Here is a 19,787-nt window from a genome sequence, read left to right on the forward strand (position 1 = left end):
TCAGCGCTGTGCCCACTTCTCTCACCTTGGGGGCTTCCATCTGACATTCCTCCCCAGTAGGATGACACCCAGTTTGCACTCATTTGAGGGCCGTGTAGACAGCCCTAAGAATAACCCTGCAAGTTCTTATCCTTCAAATTTTTCTTCATTTCTGTATTCAAACTTAACATGGCTTTCATTATTGGTTGTGTGAAAAGCACAAAAGATAATTGTGTCCTCCCAGCCAGCTAGGCATATGCAAAGTATATTTGTTTAAAAACACGTAAACAAAAAAATAAATAAAAACACGTAAACAGAAGATATTCATCTTAGAGGCAAGATATTTTTCTAGATAAATTACTCATTTGACCTTACCCATTCAATTAATGTATCTCACTTTAAATTAATTAAACAGTAATTTGCCAGTTTTAGAAAGAGGTCTAATTATTTCTAAAAGAAGGTATTTAACTTAATTTTTTTAAGTGACATCTGAAAGTAATATTATTTGTGTCAGAAGGGTAACAGAACTTTGATTTAGTGACCCTAAGCTTAGTTGGATTTTATTTTTGTCAATCTCAGTGATATAAGTGTTGTTTTGGAAAAATAATATAATGACCCCTGATTTTTAATGAACCATCTTTTTTCTTTATCTGTGGTAGTCGAACCCTAAGTAAATCTATTTTGCTACCAATTTATGAACAATTAAGAAAATTAGGAGTTGGAAATATAATGAGCTAGTAATGGGATCATATTCTTAGAATATAATGTATGTTTAATGTAAAGTGTGAATTTCATTACCAGTTGTTTCACATTTCAAATGTTTGAGGTCATAGCAGACAAGGCCACGATGCCCCAAAGAAGCAAATGATAGCAAATCCTCCTGAACTTTGTAAAACAGACAAACCCGCACATAGAGCCCATGGAATGGAGGATAGATGGATGAGATGTGAAAGGTGTCAGGTACATCTTCTGTCCACAGATATGTCCCATGGCAGCCTTTTTGTGATGCAGTCACAGGCCTAGTCCATATCAGGGGAATAGTGAAAGTGTTAGTGGCTCAGTTGGGTCTCTTTGCAACCCCATGGACTGTAGCCCACCAGGTTCCTCTGTCCGTGAAATTTTCCAGGCAAGAATACTGGAGTGGGTTGCCATTTCCTTCTCCAGGGGATCTGCCCGATCCAGGGATTGAACTCTGGTCTCCCACATTGTAGGTGGATTCTTTACCATCTGAGCCACCAGGGGAATATTCTTTCGTGGTTATATGAATACTGAGAATTTCCACATTCTAACCACAATGCAATACAGGTTAGCACTTACACATTGCCAGTGCTGTCCCCTTTTTTAAGGTGACAGGCAGTTTTACTGGTATATAAGCTTAGCACAATCAACCCTCCCTATTCATGGATTCCAGATTGTGCACATTCACGTACTCACTGAAATTTATTGTGATCCTAAAATACTAAACATTTTCATGATAATTTGCAGACAGGTGCAAAGTGGTAAAAAAAAAAAAATAAATAGTTACCCAAGGCATTCCCAGATAAGGTTGAACAGATAACAAGTTTCAGGTCTCATACTGTAAGCAGGTGTCCTTTTCATAGCCTGTTGAGTGCCCTGTTTTTGCTTTTTTGTGTTCTTGTTGGTGATTTTCACTGTCTAAAATGACCTCCAGGCATAGCACTAAAGCTCTCTCTAGTTCCCAAGTACAGGAAGGCTGTGATGTGCCTTATAGGAAAATATCTATGTCAGGTAAGCTTTGTCCAGGATTAAGTTACAGTGCTGCTGACTGTGAGTTCGATGTTAATGGATCAATAATGTATATTAAAGAAATGGTCTTTGAACAGAAACACACATAAAACAAGGTTATGCACTGATCAGTTGATGAAAATTTCATGACCAGAGGCACCCAGGAACCTGACCCTGTCTTTCCTCTAGGAGCCATGGTTCAGCACTCACTAATTACGTGCTCACTGATTCAGTATTCACTAGTCCAGTGTTCACTGGTTCAGTGTTCACGACAACTTTATAGGCCATAATTGTCATGAATACCTAGAATCAACTCTCTTTATGCATTTTTCTGCTTTCTTGTCCAGGTTTACTTTTGCTATTCAGGTCTCAGATGGCCCTTAAATTGGGCCAAAAAAAAAAAAAAATGCATTCACCATGGATCATCTATAAATGCTAGAGAGAATCATCTTTATTCTCTGAATCTGACTTCTGTGACTTTCCATTTAGACCTTGGGGTGCAACTCTGGATGCATATTCCAATCACCTACAAGACTTTTAAACTACTGATACCTGGGTTCTGCATCAGAGTGTGATTTAATTAGAGGTGCACCTCACGCATTACTCTTACTTAAAAGCTTTCCACATAATTGTAATGTACAACCAAGTTTGAGAACCCCCAACCCAAGCAGAAATGACAGTCACAGCTCCATAGAGACCCTTATGAGCGAGTAACAGCTCTGTGAATTTTGCAGGCAACTGTAGGGCCTTGTATCCCAATTATGACACAGACATGAATGTTTAAATAACTAAATGAAATAGAATGTGCATCTGACTCTGTCTTGAAAGTGAAGTCGCTCAGTTGTGTTCAACTCTTTGAGACCCCATGGACTATATCCCACCAGGCTCCTCCATCCAGGGGATTTTCCAGGCAACAGTACTGGAGTGGGTTACCATTTCCTTCTCCAGGGGATCTTCCCTACCCAAGGATCAAACCCTGGTCTCCCGCATTGCAGGCAGACTCTGTCTTAACCCCTAGAAAATGTCTCGATCATCAGCTTTTCTTTATCAATACATCTTCACTTCTCTTTAGTCAAATTCACTGGGTTGGAGTTGATCATACATAGGATTAATGGTAACATTTGTCCCCTCATGTTACCCTTTTCTGTTATAGGGTATGCACAGTTCTGAATGCAGACCATTTGGACATTTTTAATTATAGACACAGATGTTTTTAAAATTAGTTGATGTCAGATAACAGGATATGCTGAAAACCACTGTTTTCCTGCTGCTGGGTCTTTTTTTTTTAAGCTTTCATCCTAGGAAAAACATTTAGCTCAGTGATTATAATTAGAAGCCTAGTCTTGGTATTCTGAAAAGTACCTATAATTTCAACCTTTCCTTCCTGTTTCTTATTTCTGTTGGAAAAAGAGGCTCTGATTGAAAGTTTAAAGCATAAATCCACATTTAATGATTCCACAGGGTACATTTTGTCTCTTCCAATATCTTTCTCCAAAATGGGGCAGGACGGGAATTTTTTTTTCCCCTTCAAAATGTCTTCTTTGTTCCTTATTTAAAAGGAGCGTCTGAGAGCAGTGCTATCAGAATCTGTCAGCAGGCCCTTCTAGAGAACATTCCAGATGCTCCTCTATAACCTCTTGCAGGAAAATGATTAGAGTACTGAAAGCTTTGTAAACACATACATAGGAATTTTAAATACCTCTGATAAAATTATACTGCTTAACAAACAGCAGGTTTTATTTTCAAAGTTCCATTCATCTAGATACTTTGAACTCTGTTATTATTTTTAAATTGCTTTACCTAAATGTCCTTTCTGTCACTATTCTGTGTTTTATTAGCTCCTGAGCCTGTGCAGAGAGACAGGCTCAGTAATCAATGTACTGTCCCTTGAATTATGCCTTTTTAATACTAAAGAAAGAAAGAAAAATAGACGAAAGGAAAACACCTATTTTAACATAGCATATGTAATGTTTTTCTTAAGTTTATATGTTAAAGACAAGTGCGATTTGAAATACTTAATTCTTCACCAAGATATTCTGAAGCTGACTTTTCAGAATTACTCACCATGTTATAGAAGTTCAAAAAAGCTATAATCTTGAGTATATTTTGTGTTTATTTGTAGAATAAAGACCTCAAGCTAGGCTGGGTTTTTCAGATTAGTAGGTAATACAATGATCCATGTGTATTTCCTTCCTCTGCATCAGGCAGCTCTTTAGTGCAGAGTATGATCAAGAATTTGTCCAAAATGGAAGGGAGGATTTATTCCTAACTTTTTTTTTTTTAATCTTAGCGTTTTCATTTGAATACTCATTTCCACAGTATTGCAGATGACAGCCATATAAACACCTATTGAGACTCCAGGAAATCCTTTATTTCACTCTTGCATGTTCTATGTTTGTAGAAACGAGAAATGTTTGAGTTCTAAAAACATCGGAGAGTCACAGAATAATCTGTTACACTTTGGAAGTAATTATTCAACTTTGAGATTAATTTTCCAAATTAACAGACAGTAATTCTTCTGGAAAAGAAAAAGAATGACTATTATATGTGTAGCACAAGAAACAAGCTCTCTTCCTAACTTGCTTTTTTGGAAACTGTCTGCTTCCTCCTCTCCCACCCAACCCCCTTTATTCAAACAGACTGAAGAAGAAAGGGAGATTTCTGAAAAGGTTCTATTTTTGCAGCAAGGAAGCTCTCCATTCTTTGAGTCTCAGGTAAAAAACAAACATTAAGGAATCAGAGGGAATTGCTCTTCAGATTTCAGTGTCATTCAAATATCTTTAGTTTTTTCTTTCCTTTTAAAATTTACCTTGCTTGCCACCAAGGTAGGTATATTATTTTTGCCTAGATTCCGGGGAGGGAAAATAGGGAATTTTCTTACTATTTTAGTTATCTGTTAGCCATCATTTCTTTGTGGCCTTTGCTTCTCAGTGATTGTATCTGTGTTTGGTCATTGAAGCATTATGATTATAGTTTGTAATGATATTATTGAGCCTTTTTACTGTCTCTTTCACCCATAGAGCCATGCTAATTCAGATGACCTTGATTGACTTTGAAAGTTCTGAACTTTTATTGGTTTTCCCACTAGCCCAGTGTGATACAGAAAATTCAGGAAGGAGACTCAGCAATCTCTGTGGTTACCTCTCGTCAAATCATTTTCCAGAAAACTGTCCCGTCGACCCTAGAGGTTACTTTTCAATTCATTTCATTTAATCCAGCACCAGTCTGTAGATGGATCTGTAATCTTCTTTCTTAAGCCCCGCCCCCTCCAATTCTAGCTTCAAGTTTTCAGGCAAGGATAAATAAGAAAGTAAAAAACATCCAAGATCAAAATGTAAACCAAGGCACTCCCCTCCCTGCTCCCGGCTTGGTTTCTCTTCCCTCTGTAACCTGTTAGACTAAGCTACCTGCTAACCTCTGCATAGGTTTCCCAAATACAGAAGTTTCGTAACTCCTGTTTCTTCTGCCTTTTTGGAACTAACACTAAGGAAACTGGCAAAGAAACTCCTGAGACAATGAACTTTGGCTGTAAATAAGTTCAGAACAGTGTGCAGACAAGTATAGCCTATTTTTTAAGAGGCTCTGACAATGTGCTAACAGTGGGAAATAGTTCATTACCATGCCTGGAACACAGGTGCACTCAGTATTTATGGATAATAAGTGCTAGAGTGGATTCCAGCACCCATATGAGGAAATATAATTCACAAACACGGAAAATGATTTTCACAGAAGTTTGTGGAAATGCTAGCATGTACTTTGTGAGAACAACAGATGTGAAGTGCAGTGTTCTATTTCACATGGAAAACAGTCTTTTCTGTGTCCACCTGAGTAAGGCTTAATAACTTGTACAACAACTTCAAAAAAGGTTATATAATAATCTTGAAATACAAAATGATCAGACATTGAGTACAAGATCAGATATATTCCTTGTAAAATTTACCACTAAAGTATTTCAAGAAGTCTGAAATTGCAGGTCTACAATAGACCGTACTCTGAGTTGAAGGCTAGAATTAATACATTTCAGATGAGAAGAGATTGCAGCCGTAATTAATAGATCATAACCCCTGCCCTGGACACTCACCTCCCAGACCCAAGTGTAGCTCTTCATCTAGATTGCCTTTTTTAAAGGATTCTTATTTTAGAAATGAAATACCATCAGAATTTCTAATTTAGCTTTTATATTTCAAATATAGGGCACAGAGGATTGGGTTATTGTAGACAAAGTGCCCACTGAGGTAGCTGATGGTGATTCGAAAAAGACTGTGACGTACAAGGTGGTGACCTTGAGCAGTAGAACTGGTGACATCCCCGCCGACCTCTTAGGATCCAGCACCATGGAAGTGCAGAGCTTCGAAGACCTGGCCGAAGAAATGCACTTGAAGGAAGAGAACAAGCAGAAGATATACACGCTCGGAAAGTCCTACGACACCGTGTCCGGAAAAATTGTCACGATGACCGGAAAAGGCAGAGAAGGCGAGAAGGTGGTGTCGCCCTCCACTGTGGAGCGGGGACTGGCCGAGTCCATAAAGACCCCCCTCGTCCTGGCCGAGCTCGAGGTCCTGGGAGCTGTAGCCGAGGACAGGGCCAGGAGGGGGGCCGAGGTCCACACCCCGAAGCGGAGGCTGTCAGAGTCGCTGGCCCCCATCAAGGAAGCCGAGTCCCGACGGCAGAGCCCGGAAGACGATGCTGTGGGGAAAGCCCAGGTGCCCGGGAGGGATGCTGGCCTGGAGGGCCCGCGACTGGGCCGAGCGGAGCCCGAGGCCGAGGCCTTGAAGGTGGGGCCCTTTGGTCCCCGCAGGAAGAGCCTGTCTGAGTGGAGGTACTCGCAGGAACCGGCCGTCACCGTCGCCACTGCCCGTTATGTCGTCACCAAGTCGGCCGCGTCCCGAGTCGTGGTAACCGGGGCCGCCTTCGGGCCGCCGTTTCCGATTCCAGCATGACTTTGCAGAGGCAGCCCTTCCACCCCAGCCTTTCCGTTTCTCTGGCTGTTTGGCTTATGTTGAGAGCCGCCAACCCGAGCTTTTTGGTTGTTTTCATGGTTAAAGTCACCACGCGGTCCGACGTGCGCCTTGAGACACCTGCCGTTTTATTTCAGCTCTTGTCCCCGAGGTGGGGTGGTGCTGCCGGCCTTGCGGGGGCCAGGAAAGGATCCGCTTCACCCAGCACCGCCCCAACCCAGGAACTCTCTCCGCTTTCCCGAACCAGAGCCCCTGCTCACCCCGATGACTGGCTGTTTTGAGTTCCCCTCCCTTTCTGTAGCTCCGCCATCCCTCGCCCCGGGTCCCACGCCCACCGTTGTGTCTCTCCGGCTGTGAATGTGTACATGCCCACGTGTGTCCCGACCACTGTGCCTGACTCTCCATTTCTCTGTTCACTCAGACCAAACAGACTTCTGGCGAAAAGCTCATGGACGGCTCAGAAATCCTCAGCTTATTAGAGTCCGCGAGAAAACCGACAGAGTTCATAGGCGCGGTCACTTCCACTTCTCAAAGCTGGGTGCAGGTGGCCGTTTGTTTCCATGCCCCGTGTCTCTGCTCTGCCTTTTTGCCTTTTTTTTTTTAAATGCCTTTTTTATGTGTGTGTGTGTGTTTTCTATCCAGGTGGCTTTGCCTTAAATACCTGAGAGGGTCTTCACTTCCACCCCTCTGTGCCTGCCCCATATATACATCACATATCTTCAGTTCCATTACAAGAACATACTTCAGATGTTCAGAAAGTAATCTTGCTGACACATTTTAACAGCATTTAATTTTTAAAGCATCTTATATCATCTGTTAGGTCTGAAGAAGCCGCTGAGACCGATAAGCATGTGCTCCAGTGCTTTCGTTTTGTTTTGATTTTTAAACTGCATTTTATACCGCGCTCTGTTTATTTTGCAATATCCCAGAGGAGCAGCACAAGTTTGAGTGTGTGTGTCAGGGTATCAAAGATTCTGGTGGGGGGAATGAAAGCTAAATTATATTTTCTGTAAGTGCTGCTGGATATAAGCACAGGTACCCCAGTGACTAGCTTCTTTTGTTTTTTTGCCTTTTGACCTTTGCTTGGTGGAAAGTCATGCTGACGCCACAATTTTTTTTTTCCCATGCAGAAAACAGAAGCCAAGACGGAGTCCAGTGACATAGAGGCGGAAACAGCCCAGCAACCCCAGCCGCCTAGTGTGGAGAAGGTTGTGCAGGAAACGGTGTTGGTGGAGGAGAGACATGTGATGAATGTGCATGCAAGCGGGGATGCTTGTTACGCAGCTGGAGATGACGCGGACACTGCAACCCAGGCAGCACCTGCTGATGCTTCTGATGCAAAAGGGAAGGAGGGCTCAGCTCTTACTGAGGGAGCAAAGCAGGAGAAAGGGGAGGTGGCCGATAAAGTTGTTGTGGAGCAGGACGAAATGGCCGCTGCTTCCTGTGAGCCAGAGGAGGAGCAGAGTGCAGCCGTCCATGTTTCAGAAACTTTGGAACAAAAACCTCATTTTGAGGTAACTAATAGTTAATATTCCTTGTAGCACTTAAGTCCCTAAAATTTAGTTAAGTGTAAAGGCGGGGCTACGTCTTCATAATTTTCTAACTTTTCCAAGAGCAGTTTGTTTCTCCTCTTAACTGCCTTCTTGCATGGCAACTGTGGGTCTCCATGCTGGTTTCCATCTTTGGGATCACATGCAAACACAGATAATGATGATTAATAATCTACAGTTCCAGGAAATGGTTCTTACTCTTGTAATTACTGTAATTGGCAATAAACCTGGGAGATGCATGGCCAGCCAAGATAGTAGAAAACTTGATAGATCTATTTCTGATCAGTGTACTTATCCAGGCTTGCCCAGGCACCAAGTGCTGGCATTTATTCTTTGTTTTCTTTTATTGAGATTCCAGAAGTATGTGTAGGCAGGGGTGGTTCAATGTCTTACTACTTGCTCCTTTTCTCTATGAAGTTATTCAATAAAAGGCTAATTTATGGTTTTGTTTTGTTTTTTAGACATTTTTATTTTATTTTATTTTATTTTCCATTTATTTTTATTAGTTGGAAGCTAATTACTTTACATCATTGCAGTGGTTTTTGTCATACATTGACATGAATTAGCCATGGATTTACATGTATTCCCCATCCCGTTCCCCCCTCCCACCTCCCTCTCCACCCGATCCCTCTGGGTCTTCCCAGTGCACCAGGCCTGAGCACTTGTCTCATGCACCCAACCTGGGCTGGTGATCTGTTTTACCCTAGATAATATACATGTTTCGATGCTGTTCTCTTGAAACATCCCACCCTCGCCTTCTCTCAGAGTCCACAAGTCTGTTCTATACATCTGAGTCTCTTTTTCTGTTTTGCATATAGGGTTATCGTTACCATCTTTCTAAAGTCCATATATATGTGTTAGTATACTGTAATGGTCTTTATCTTTCTGGCTTACTTCGCTCTGTATAATGGGCTCCAGTTTCATCCATCTCATTAGAACTGATTCAAATGAATTCTTTTTAATGGCTGAGTAATATTCCATGGTGTATATGTCCCACAGCTTCCTCATCCATTCATCTGCTTATGGGCATCTAGGTTGCTTCCATGTCCTGGCTGTTATAAACAGTGCTGCAATGAACATTAGGGTGCACATGTCTCTTTCAGATCTGGTTTCCTCGGTGTGTATGCCCAGAAGTGGGATTGATGGGTCATATGGCAGTTCTGTTTCCAGCTTTTTAAGAAATCTCCACACTGTTTTCCATAGTGGCTGTACTAATTTGCATTCCCACCAACAGTGTAAGAGGGTTCCCTTTTCTCCACACCCTCTCCAGCATTTATTGCTTGTAAACTTTTGGATAGTAGCCATCCTGACTGGCGTGTAATGGTACCTCATTGTGGTTTTGATTTGCATTTCTCTGATAATGAGTGATGTTGAGCATCTTTTCATGTGTTTTTGTGCCATCTGTATGTCTTCCTTGGAGAAATGTCTGTTTAGTTCTTTGGCCCATTTTTTGATTGGGTCATTTATTTTTCTGGAGTTGAGCTGGAGGAGTTGCTTGTATATTTTTGAGATTAATCCTTTGTCTGTTGCTTCGTTTGCTATTATTTTCTCCCAATCTGAGGGCTGTCTTTTCACCTTGCTTATAGTTTCCTTTGTTGTGCAAAAGCTTTTAAGTTTCATTAGGTCCCATTTGTTTATTTTTGCTTTTGTTTCTAAAATTCTGGGATGTGGGTCATAGAGGATCCTGCTGTGATTTATGTCGGAGAGTGTTTTGCCTATGTTCTCCTCTAGGAGTTTTATAGTTTCTGGTCTTACATTTAGATCTTTAATCCATTTTGAGTTTATTAATTTATGGTTTTTAATCTATTAAAATTAGTTCTTGAGATAGAAGAGAGGGAATATAAAAATGTGGATGTTTTTTCCGTTTCCTTCAAAATGTTTTCCTTTACCTGGAACGTTCCATATGAATTCTGGGAGACTCACATATACCTGTCGTGTGCCTCATTCCCCAATTTACCCCCATGTAATACATAAGCATTTATTTCATACTAACCTGTGTTTATATATCCACCAAGAGGGGAGGGGGAAAATACATGTGTCTGTGCAAAATTTAAGAACCATTCTGCCTCCTTCCCATTGGTATAGTCTTCAACTGTGAAGACAGAAACCATCAGCTTTGGCAGCGTTTCACCAGGAGAAGTAAAGCTAGAAATTTCTACCAAGGAAGTTCCAGTAGTTCACACAGAAACAAAAACCATAACATATGAATCATCACAGGTAAGACAGTCTATGAAGCCCGGAGCCCTGGCACCTGTTTCACCCCGTGCATGACTTCGTGCACCTAAGTGTAATTAGTAAAAGTGTTACTTAGTCATGTCTGACTCTTTGCAACCCCATGGGTTGTAACCTGCTAGGCTCCTCTGTCCATGGGATTTTCCAGGCAAGAAAGCTGGAGTGGGTAGTCGTTCCCTTCTCTGGAGACCTTCCCGACCCAGGGATTGAACCTGGGTCTCCTGCATTGCAGGCAGAATCTTTACTGTCTGAGCTACCAGGGAAGCCCTAAGTGTAATTCCATGATACTGAATCTATGAGAAGACTCAGAGGACCCAATTATATCTATCAAAAACAGTGCAATAATTGTAACTTTATTACTGATCACGGAAGAGCAGGTGACTTAAGCAGGTCTTCACATGTCTCAAAATGTAGATGCGAAGTGAAAGTCTCTCAGTCGTGTCCGACTCTTTGCGATCCCATGAACTGTACAGCCCATGGAATTCTCCAGGCCAGAATACTGGAGTTGAGTAGCCTTTCCCTTCTCCAGGGGATCTTTCCAACCCAGGGATCAAACCCAGGTCTCCCCACATTGCAGGTGGATTCTTTACCAGCTGAGCCACAAGGGAAGCCCAAGAATGTTGGAGTGGGTAGCCTATCCTTTCTCCAGCAGATCTTCCCGGCTCAGGAATCAATCCGGGGTCTCCTACATTGCAGGCGAATTCTTTACCAACTGAGCTATGAGGGAAGCCAAAATGTAGAAAGAGGCTCAGAAATCTTATCTCCCTCACTGCTTAGATAAGGAAAAGCCCTAGCTCTCTGAACCCCTGCTTACACTTCTGAAGTCCTGTGGGGTTTTGTTTGTTTGTTTGTTTTTGTTGTTTTTAACAATAGTGACCATTTAGTAAGCCTATAATGTGCCGCATACTCTACAAACATTCCACATAAATCTCATAAATAAGGTGATGGTGGTGGTTTTTCAGTTGCTAAGTTGTGTCCAACTCTGCAGCCCCATGGACTGCAGCACACCAGGCTTCCCGGTCCTTCACTCTCCACTCTCTCCTGGAGTTTGCTCAGACTCAACGTCTGTTGAATCAGTGATGTCATCCCACCATCTCATCCTCTGTCATCCCCTTCTCCTCCTGCCTTCAGTCTTTCCCAGCATCAGGGTCTTTTCCAGTGCATCAGCTCTTTGCATCAGGTGGCCAAAGTATTGGAGCTTCGGCTTCAGCATCAGTCCGTCCAGTGAATATCCAGGGTTGATTTCCTTTAGGATTGGTTGGGTAGAATTTTTTTTTTTACTTTTAATTTGGCCACCCAGCACAGCTTGTGAGATTTCAGTTCTTCTTTCAGTGATTGAATCTGGGCCACTGTAGTGAAAGCATCTAGTCCTAACTGCTAGACCACCAGGGACCTCCCAAGAAGGATTTTCTTATATTTTTATCTTTTGAAGTCCTGGTTTTTAATGATAGTTTACAGCAGCCATGTTTGGTCCAGTCTAGAGTCAGCAGCAGCTCTCAGGACTAACAGGGAAGCACAGTGATTGTGCAGATAACTAAGTCATCACTGCACCCTCAAGCAACAGAGTCCTGGAGAGGTAATGCCAACATTCAAGTGTCGTGTCTCCCGCTTGGCTTGCTTAGGTCGATCTTGGTGCTGACTTGGAGCCGGGTGTGCTCATGAGTGCGCAGACCATCACCTCTGAAACCACCAGCACCACAACCACCACACACATCACCAAAGTAAGTGGACTGGGAACAGATCCAGGGAGGTATCCGTGCAGAACCCCCAGGTTGCGCTGCACCTGCAGACACTTACATGAATACCAGGATGCCAGGCACTGCCTTGGAGCTCTCACGCTGCTGTGTTTCTGATGCCTCCATCCTCACCTGCCAAATTCTGCTTAGGAGCATGCATTCCAATGCCCTTGGCGTAGCACTTAGCTCCATTGCTAAGTGCTCCAGACGCTCCAGAAACACCAGCCAGCCAAACCCAAAGGAATCTATTCTGTCTTCACTTCTGAAATTAACAGTTGTAAATAACTGCCATAGGAGTCTGTTTCTATTTTTAAAGAATGAATGAAGCTACTTAAAGCTGAGTCAGCATTTTCTACCATTTCCCCCGTGGTAGTAAAGTCGTAACGCTGGTACGTTAAAGTCGTAATGGTGTAGTAAACAGTAGGAAAATCGTAACGCTGGTAAAGTAACGCTTGTCTGTTGCTTTCAGACTGTGAAAGGAGGCATTTCAGAGACGAGGATTGAGAAGCGAATCGTCATCACTGGAGACGCGGACATTGACCATGACCAGGTATCTTGTGGGAGAGGGTGTATACCCTGGCAGGGAACCACAGGAAATACCAGCTGGCCCTTCTTTGCCCAGAGCTATCCTCCCAGTCCCGCCTGTAGTCCGAACAGTTTTCCAAGTTAACTTTCCAGCACACATGTCTGAGCCCCTTGGCGGTCGTTGTACCCCGTTGTGAGTTGTGTAGATAGATCTAGCTCATGAGTCTCCTCCTTGCTCTGATCATGCATGTTCCACCTCCTTTTTGTCTCTGCCCTCCCGTGATTTCCTGGGGATAGGCGCTGGCTCAGGCAATTAAAGAGGCCAAAGAGCAGCATCCTGACATGTCAGTGACCAAAGTAGTGGTCCATAAAGAGACAGAGATCAGCCCGGAGGATGGAGAAGACTGAGCCCAGGTAAGAGGCGGGTGCTGCTTCTCCAGGCTTGGCCTTGGCTGGCATGTGGCCCGGGGCTTCCCTCTCTCCCTCCCCTCACCTCCTCCTCTTCTCCTTTTGCTCTCACTGGCATTTGCAGGGCTGGGTATCAAGAGGATGGAGAATTGGTTTGCGGATGCTGGTTTGTTTCAGATATACAGGCTCCATACTGTGGACTTTTGATGTCCCCCCTGCCAGTTAGAGGATAAAGAGAAAGCAGAGTCTGCTTGCATGGTCCTGCACGTCTTCCCTTTTAAATCCGTGCTCCTCTCATTAGCCAGGTCTGAAAGGTCACGTTTGTTGGATTTCACTGGCCACGTAGCCTAATCAGCTCTAATATGGTTTTGTTCTGAGAGGTGCAATTTGTGTGTTCCAAAAACTAGGAAAATAAAATGATGCCCATTCTGATGGCAGCATTATCCCATTGTTAGCTTCCTCTTCGACTGTGTTTGGTTCTGGCCTAAGTTTATGCTTTTGTTTTGCTTCGTTTTACAATTTTAAACCAGAGCACTCACTCTCACTGTGGATGTCATCTATTTTCCTGTGTTCTTTGGGATTTTTTTTTTCCCCTGAGTGTAGCAGTGTGTCTCAGGAGGAGGCAAAAATGCAGTCTTGTGGTCCTGCTTTCCTTCAGGAAATGCATGCCTTTCCAGCTGCTGTTTGGCCAGCATCGCAAGCAGACAGCATCTCCTGTGTGTGCTCAGACTTGTCCTGCATACTAACCCACCCGTGAGAACTTGATGAGCACTGAACATCCTTGGAGGGCTTTGAATGCTGAATGCAGCTCCTTGCACACTTGTTATGTAATAAAAGTCTTTTAAATGCTCGACCTGTGTAAAGGAAGTTAGTTCTCCAACATTGGTTTAAGGAACCTAGATTGATAAGTGGCCTTTCTCAAAGGAAGAATATAAAAATCACTCATCATATTCAAATTAAGAGGGAAAGCAAAAAAAGAAAAAGTTCTTCCATGAGGTCAGCCACTTGGGTGATGATGAGGTTATTCTCAGAAGAGGCCTATCCATGACATACACTGGTGGTTTACAGTATTTTGTCCAGAAGAGCATTTAATAACCTTGTAAGACACTTGCCACCTGACTTCAGTCTGAGGGAAACGCTCATATATTTTCAAATGCGTAACTGATCAAATCTCTCTTCTACAGGAATAACCTAGGCTGCACACGAAGCCAGTCATGCAAACCATTAGGAAAAACCAGAGTCTATATGGCGTTCCCTCTTCTAACCCACTGACTTGTATCTGCCCGTGGACAGTTTCAATCCAGAAGAACTGACTTTGAGCAGTTAATAAAGACACTGGCAGAGAGATCTTCCCATAATAAAGCAATCTGAATCAGCACCACTAAACCGATATTGCATGAAGCAACAATACAATTACAAAAAGAGCAGCATTTTTACTTTTCCACCGTGTCTCAGTTTTCAGCTCCACCTGCACGTTCATAACCAACAATAGAAACCGTGATCTCATGTAACACATAAAACAGTCCATGCCTTTCATAACTGATGATGATTAAAGTCTAAACAAAATTGCAATTTCTTAGGTGACAAATCTTTTGTTTACAAATCAACGAAGATCACCCTAAACTGCTAGAAGCTGTCTAGGTCCGCTGTGTCAGGTTTTCCCCTGATTAGATGTGCCAATAACCGAGTTTATTCAGTAAACAACTTGAATCTTGTTATTTGTTTCCTCTGGTTTATTACTCTCACCCATCTATGGTAATGACTCTCTGGAAATATTTAATGCTCACAATCCTGCTTTGTGTAATCTAATTTAATTCGCTATAAGGTAGTACTGATTTTAGCATATTAATGTGATTTCTTCCGTGTCGTCTGCTTTGGTCCATGTTCAATCTGGAAAGCTTCCCAGGGTACCCTGACGAGTCCTAAATATGTAAAATGTCATTATTTTGGAAAGAAAACCTGTATTTTTGTTAGTTTACCATAATGATGAAACTTCACTCCAGGAAAACTCGTTGGGCTTCAGTTGCTTTTGTTTCCTTTCTTCAGTTCTCCTTCCTTGTATTTTTTTTTAATTAATTTTTCTTTTTTTACTTGAAAAAAGTGTTTTATTTCCAAATCTGGTCCATATTTACAATCTAGTTCAGAGCCAAGCCTTAAACTGTACAGAATTTCCACTGTAATTAAACTATTTAGCATTGAGTTATAAATAGCCTTCAAGAAGATATATTCTCCATTTCACTGTCAACTACATCGCACAGCCCCTAGTGAATGTATGTTTCCGCATAGCAAAATAAAAATGGTCAATGCATTTAAATCTCTGATTCTCTACGTGTAATACTTTCAGGATCAGACGCGTTTGGCCCAGAGCTAACATTTGCATGACATCAAAGGCCTCATTCATCTGAGGATAGAGAGAGCCTGTCTTTTTTTCTAGGATAAAAAGTGCAGAGAGATGGTGAACAAAATACATGTAGATAAACTTTGGGTTGCCTATGGAAGCCTGGAAAAGTACGAGTATCACAGAACCTTGTTTTCACAGTTTTTGTTTTTCTGTTAGAAGGGAGGCTCTGCTGAAAACCTAGTGCTTCTGGGGGCTTTTAATTCTACCAGAGAGACACCTCTGTCTCGCATTAGCACCAGAGCTGAGCAGATGAACAGGCTGGTCTGCAGGGCCCACGTGTGTTCCCGCAGCTCATTCACATCAAGCTCAAGTGCCGGGGGACTAAGAATCAGACTTTCTGTTGCCAGCTCCCCACCTAACGCCTGAGTGTATCCCCTGGCATGTCCTCCCTCACTTCCCAACTTAAAAAAACTCTTCATTAAACTTTTTTTCCATAAAATTATTAATATATTTGACCACATTTATTGTGTTACATTGCTCAGTTGTGTCTGACTCTTTGCAAACCCCTAGACTGTAGCCCGCCAGGCTCCTCTGTCCATGGAATTCTCCAGGCAAGAATACTGGAGTGGGTTGCCATGCCCTCCTCCAGGGGACCTTCCCAACCCAGGGATCTAATCTGTGTCTCCTGCATAGGCAGGTGGATTCTTTACCTGGGAAACCCTATTTGACCACATATCTTAGTCCTGCTGAGTCAGATTCTTATCATTTCTCTCTGAAGTTCTCAGTCGGTCCTTACTGTCAATACTAAGTGTTCATTTTAGGAACTGAAGCATCATTTTAATTGTGCTTGAAGCCAGTCCAAAATTGTCTTGACAAAAGTTAACACTTTACTGATAGGAAAATGGCAAGTGGTCTCCCAAAGATGACAGCACCTGGTCTGCTGACTTGGTATCCAAGTTGTATTTTGTTCCTGGTTTTATTTATTTTTCTGAAATTTTTATTGAGGTATAATAATTTTCAGGGTACAATATCATGATTTCATATTTTGTTTGTGTTATGAATATAAACCCACCATAAATCCAGTTACTGCTGTCACCATACACAGCAAAAATTTTTTTCTTGTGATGAGAACTTTTAAAGTTTACTCTCTTAACTTTTAAATATATGTTAATAATATGGTATTAATTATTATAGTCACCATGCTATCTGTGTGTGCTGTGTTTGCCAAACCTAGAATTTTCATGTTCCTCTGCCCTCAGCAGTAAGGGCTTACTCATTTTTACAAAATTATACATTGTCAAGGAAGCTACACATTTTCAGCTTTCTTTTTCTTCTATCATGCTTCTCAGACTTTTTCCAGCTTCCTTCTACTGTTCCAAATCACTGACACATGCATGGCTGTCTGCTTTCCATTGCTTTATAACATGACAAACCTAGGGAGCTTATTAAAAAGCAGAAACATCACTTTGCCGACAAAGGCCCATATAGTCAGAGTTACGGTTTTTCCAGTAATCTTGTATGGATGTGAGGGTTGGACCACAAAGAAAGCTGAGTGCCAAAGAATTGATGCTTTTGAATTATGATGTTGGAGAAGACTGTTGAGAGTCCCTTGGGCAGCAGGGAGATCAAACCAGTCAATTCCTAAAGAAAATCAACCCTCAATATTCATTAGAAGTACTGATCGTGAAGCTGAAACTCCAATACTTTGGCCACTTGATGTGAAGAGTTGACTCACTGGAAAAGACCCTGATGCTAGGAAGAATGGAGGGCAGGAGGAGAAGGGGATGAGGAGAAGGGGAAGAGGATGAGATGGTTGGATGGCATCATCGACTCAATGGACATGAGTTTGAGTAAACTCTAGGAGTTGGTGATGGACAGGGAGGCCTGGCATGCTGCAGTCCATGGGGTCGCAAAGAGTTGGATGCAACTTAGTGACTGAACAAGGTGTTTAAAAGACCCTAGCTATTACACTTGCAGAAACTAAAGAATTCTACTCCGGTTACCTACTTGCCTCCCAGAAAATAAATGCTTGCTTCTCAATTTGCTCAAAAATTCAGGTCCAGGGTCATAAGAAAACAGGAATTTATGAATGTATCAAATGAGCAACAAAACAAGTTACAAACCTAAAGGCATTGTGGTCCAGCCTACTGGTGACCTGTGTGCAAGCCTGTGTGTGTGCGCACTCAGTCATGTCTGACTTTTGCAACCCCATGGACTGTAGCCTGCCAAGCTCCTCTGTTCGTGGGATTTCCCAGATAAGGATCTGGAGTGGGTCACCATTTCCTTCTCCAGGGGATCATCCCAACCCCGGGATCAAACCTGAGTCTCTTGTGTCTCCTGCATTCTTTACCAGCTGAGTCACCCAGGAAGCCCCTTGTGGACCAGCCTACTGATGACCTGCAGTTCCATGCTAATCACACAGGGATCTGCAGAAACATTTGTTGTGGAGGTGTTGAGTCCTCCAAAATCTTCATGATGTTTTCTCTGGAGTCACAGAGCAAATGGCTAAGACCAGGCAATAGCCCTCCTTCCACGCTTTCTGCCCAGTGGAGCCGGCGTGGAGCTCAGCCCGGGTGTGAGGCACAGCCTTCATGGACACCTCGGGCTCCTCCTGCAGTGTTGGGATTAATGGACAGAGCTGCACTGATGCTGAAACTTCACTGCCCCAGCAGAGAGAGGAGGGCAACGCTAATAATGGGATTTCCTGCAGCTTCACTCTCCTGGAAGAATTTTCCCATCCTCTATTCCCTGTGCCTGTGTGCAAAGTCACTCAGTCATGTCTGGCTCTCTGCGACCCTATGGACTGTAGCCCACCAGGCTCCTCCATCCATGGGATTCTCCAGGCAAGAATACTGGAGTTACCATGCCCTCCTCCAGGGAAGCTTCCCAACCCAGGGACCAAACCCACATCTCTTACGTCTCCTACGTTGGCCAGTGGGTTCTTTACCATTCGCGCCACCTGGGAAGTGCCCTCTATTCCCTATTCCTTTCTGATTTCCCAGACCATCATGCCCCTTCTGCTGAGCACTGTGTGAGTTCATGCAACTTGTAGGGTTCTTCCATTAATTTTTTTAAACAATTCATTTCCTTCATTCTTTCCAGCACATCTATTACATTATATTTTCTAAATCAACATTAATCATAGCTATTTTTTGAAAACCAACGTGGAATCTAGAACAGGGCTCTAAAATACTCCTAACTTACAAATGAGGGTTGTAGGTACCTCCATGAAATTCTCCCTTATCTTTCTCACTATGGTCAATTAACCAGTGTCAGAAGTGTCTGCCATGACTTGCTGTAGAGATGGCCTCATATTTGTTTGTTTAACTTATTTTTTTAATTGAAGGATAATTGATTTACAATATTGATTTGATTTCTTCCATACATCAACATGGCCTCGTGTTTTAATAAGCGTTTGTTTACTCACTAAGTCAAATTGGGTTATTCCATTTTTTGGTAAATACACTTTTGTGGCAGGTCATTGGTGCGTGTAAAATTGTATTCTCAGAAATGACATTTCATTTTGCCCAATCATTTCTTATCAGAGCTGATTAATTCTGAGGAAGAGCGATGGAGTCATTGCTTCCCCCGGAGTGTTAAACACATGCACACCCACAATAGCCTCTTGTGTTTCTTTGAGATAAGTGTAATCTTTTAAGGGATTGGACAGGTTCTTGCATTGCAAGCTCAAGGGAGAGCTCATCAACCAAGATAATATGTGGGTTTTCACGGCAGCCCACACAACAAGGAGGAACCAGAGTATTCTGGGGCTGAATTTCAGGCTTAAACACTCTTCTTGAATAATACTGAAATCTAAATGATCGCTGAAGACACGCAGTGACAAAGAAATGCACATTCTAATACACCATGATTTCACAATAATCAGCCAAAACACCGCTGTAAGTCTAAGCTTTGGAAGGGTGCAAAGCAAAAGCCACTTCTCGTGGGAGTGTCAGTTGCAGATTTGCAGTAGAATCAGTGAAGACGTGTATTTTTAAATTTTGCACAAACCTTTGACCCAGCAAATCCACTTTGGGAAATTTTTCCTAACTCCAACACAGACATTAATAGAAGTTAATGTACCAGTCTACTTAGCACAATGTTATTCATAAAAACCAAAGTGTTTAAACAGTAAATATTCAGCAGAGTGGAAAATTTATAAATAATGGTATTTTCCTAAGATGGAAGACTGTACAACCCTCAAGAATTGTAGAATACTGACCTGATAGAGGAAGTAATCCTAGTAAATGTAAAAGTAGGTAAAACAGTTTATACATGATGATGCTGAGCAGGCAGACATACTGTCTGTGCT

At 42.4% G+C, this 19,787-nt stretch overlaps 1 protein-coding gene across 16 annotated transcripts in view; it reads left to right on the plus strand.

Moving 5' to 3' along the window:
- The window catches only part of EPB41L3 (erythrocyte membrane protein band 4.1 like 3), a 226,561-nt gene extending 211,113 nt beyond the window's left edge, over positions 1 to 15,448 (plus strand). For 9 of the 16 annotated variants that reach the window (XM_070452675.1, XM_070452676.1, XM_070452679.1 and 6 more), the window contains 7 exons: positions 7,105 to 7,227; positions 7,814 to 8,197; positions 10,319 to 10,450; positions 12,088 to 12,186; positions 12,671 to 12,751; positions 13,024 to 13,140; positions 14,319 to 15,448. In XM_070452675.1, the coding sequence (XP_070308776.1) occupies positions 7,105 to 7,227; positions 7,814 to 8,197; positions 10,319 to 10,450; positions 12,088 to 12,186; positions 12,671 to 12,751; positions 13,024 to 13,134 (930 nt within the window). In that variant the 3' untranslated portion in view covers positions 13,135 to 13,140; positions 14,319 to 15,448. Of the gene's footprint in view, positions 1 to 4,364; positions 4,440 to 4,813; positions 4,913 to 5,918; positions 6,207 to 7,104; positions 7,228 to 7,813; positions 8,198 to 10,318; positions 10,451 to 12,087; positions 12,187 to 12,670; positions 12,752 to 13,023; positions 13,141 to 14,318 lie in introns of all 16 variants that reach the window. The other 7 variants (XM_070452678.1, XM_070452680.1, XM_070452685.1 and 4 more) reach the window with 2 other exon arrangements.
- The last annotated feature ends 4,339 nt before the right edge of the window (positions 15,449 to 19,787 follow it).

This window comes from Odocoileus virginianus, chromosome 22 (genome assembly GCF_023699985.2).
Source record: "Odocoileus virginianus isolate 20LAN1187 ecotype Illinois chromosome 22, Ovbor_1.2, whole genome shotgun sequence".
Lineage (NCBI taxonomy): Eukaryota > Metazoa > Chordata > Mammalia > Artiodactyla > Cervidae > Odocoileus > Odocoileus virginianus.